General features: G+C 43.0%; 1 protein-coding gene across 17 annotated transcripts in view; it reads right to left on the reverse strand.

Moving 5' to 3' along the window:
• The window catches only part of LOC123518375 (endophilin-A-like), a 174,044-nt gene that overhangs the window by 116,810 nt on the left and 54,734 nt on the right, over positions 1-2,500 (reverse strand). For 16 of the 17 annotated variants that reach the window (XM_045279161.1, XM_045279173.1, XM_045279178.1 and 13 more), the window contains exon 2: positions 947-1,079. In XM_045279161.1, coding sequence (XP_045135096.1) covers positions 947-1,000 — 54 coding nt within the window. In that variant the 5' untranslated portion in view covers positions 1,001-1,079. Of the gene's footprint in view, positions 1-946; positions 1,080-1,310; positions 1,402-2,500 lie in introns of all 17 variants that reach the window. The other variant, XM_045279167.1, reaches the window with a different exon arrangement.

The following is a 2,500-nucleotide window of genomic DNA, read 5'->3' on the forward strand; positions in this document are numbered from 1 at the left end:
TGTTCTTTTTTTTCCTCGTCCTCCTCCTCCTCCTCCTCCTCCTCCTCCTCCTCCTGCAATGGTATAATTTTGTGTCCCTTGAGAGCTAAGTTGTTAAAAAATATAAAGAAGAAAAGTTGTAATAAGAATCTTGGAAGAATCTTTAAAATTTAGGAGCGAAAAGCAAGAATTCTTCAGGCCTTAGTTTGGAGGACGCGCGAGAAACTATAATGAAGATATAGATGAAGATGTTGTTGTTGATGATGATGATGATAGTGATAATAACAATAATAATAATAATAATAATAATAATAATAATAATAATAATAATAATAATAATAATAATAATAATAATGTTAAACCAAGCCAAATTTATCTGTAATTGGAATGAGAGAGAGAGAGAGAGAGAGAGAGAGAGAGAGAGAGAGGGAGGAAATCTCTCTCTCTCTCTCTCTCTCTCTCTCTCTCTCTCTCTCTCTCTCTCTCTCTATTCTTCTACAGTTATAATTCAGTTAAATGGACACTTGTAAACAGCTTCGCACACTACTACTACTACTACTACTACTACTACTACTACTACTACTACTACTTCTCGGGAGCTACATTCTCTTTAAGCGTGGAACACAAAAAGATGGCGGGGGCGGGCGAGCGAATAAAGAGAAGGTGGGGGCGGAAGAGAGGAGGAGTTATCACCATGGTAACGTAACTCAACACTATATTTGTCCCGTCTCGGATTGCTTGTACCCCCTACCTGCTCTCTCTCTCTCTCTCTCTCTCTCTCTCTCTCTCTCTCTCTCTCTCTCTCTCTTAGTGGGAGGTGGTGACGTCACGTACTATACACACACACACACACACACACACACACACACACACACACACACACACACACACACACACACACACACACACACACACCTGTCTGACGTCACCTACCCTTACCTATGCAATCATGTGGCACCTCACTTACCTGATTGGCTTTGTTGAATTGCTTCTTGAGCCCCGCGAAGCCTGAGAACGCCATAGTGGTGGTGGCGGCGGCGGTGACGGTGGTGACGGTGGAAGTTGTAACGCGAGTGCCGGAGATAACTTAACGCCGCCACCTGCAGAGATAAGAGAGATAATTCAAACTAGTATCGTTAGATGGTTATTCTTCTATCACCTAACCCCTTCAGTACCATGCCACGTTTTCATTATTCATTATTCTTACTATTTGGTGATTTTATACACCTTCAGAAACTTATAATGGTATTAATATAGTGAGGACTCTGGCTGCTAATCTCCTGAGCCTCCATAAACTATTCCTAATGTAAAATAGAATCGTCTAATCATACCCAAAACTCATGGTGAAAATGCCTCCAGGTTCTGAAGGATTAATAAATAGTGTTGTTTACACGTAGCCACACTCAGCTTTCAGTTTATGTTCTGAAAAGATTCAATTAACCTTTTGTCTTTTTGTAACTTTGCTATACAGATTAATTACTATTGTTAAGGTGGGGGGTAGTGCTTAAGAGAGAGTGAGTGGTTTGTGGTGTGAGGGAAAAATAGAAGATTCAAAAATATGTCCATTACCCCCAGCTGAGAGAGAGAGAGAGAGAGAGAGAGAGAGAGAGAGAGAGAGAGAGAGAGAGAGAGAGAGAGAGAGAGAGAGAGAGAGTGTGTGTGTGTAGACAGACAGACAACAAGAGGGAGAAGTGAAAGATGAAAAAAGACACGAGGAAGGAGAATTAAAAAAAACACACACACACACAAATGATGGAGGGAAGAGAGGGAGAGAAAGAAAAAAAGTAAGACGAGAGAAGAGGGAGAAAGGAAAAAGTAACGAAACAACGTCTTAAATGCATTACAACACACACACACACACACACACACACACACACACACACACACACACACACACACACACACACACACACACACACACACACACACACACACACACACACAGAAGCAAGCCAAATAACATCCCTCCCACTCCCCCACTTTCCCTCCCTCTCGCAAAGTGCTTCTCTCTCCACCCTTCCTTCCTCCCGCAAATATTTCCTCTTCTACACTTCCCTTCCCCCTCCCTTCCCCTTCCCTTCCCCTTCTCTTCCCTTCTCCCTCACCGCACTAGCTTCCGCGGTCCACTGAGCCAGGACTCCACCGCCACAAGTATTGGAATGGACTCGCCCAATGTTTACCTTAATCAGCTGACTGGGAAGGGAGGAGGCGAGGAGACAGGAAGGGAGGAAAGGATGGATGAATGACAGGATGAAACTGAATGGTAATGGTGGTGGTGATGGTGGTGGAGGTGGAAGTAGTAGTAGTAGTAGTAGTAGTAGTAGCAGTATGTGTCTGTGTGTCGGTTTAAGTGTGTTTGTTTACTCGACAGTCATCATTCAGTGAGTCAGCTAGTGAGTCAGCCAGAAGGTTGAATAATCAGTTATTTGGTTAGCCGGTGGCTCATATATTCATTCATCCATTCAGCGAGTCAGTCAGCTGATTATTCTTTATGTCAATTACTCACTGAATCAGTCAGTCA

Source organism: Portunus trituberculatus, chromosome 43 (genome assembly GCF_017591435.1).
Source record: "Portunus trituberculatus isolate SZX2019 chromosome 43, ASM1759143v1, whole genome shotgun sequence".
Taxonomy (NCBI): Eukaryota; Metazoa; Arthropoda; class Malacostraca; order Decapoda; family Portunidae; genus Portunus; species Portunus trituberculatus.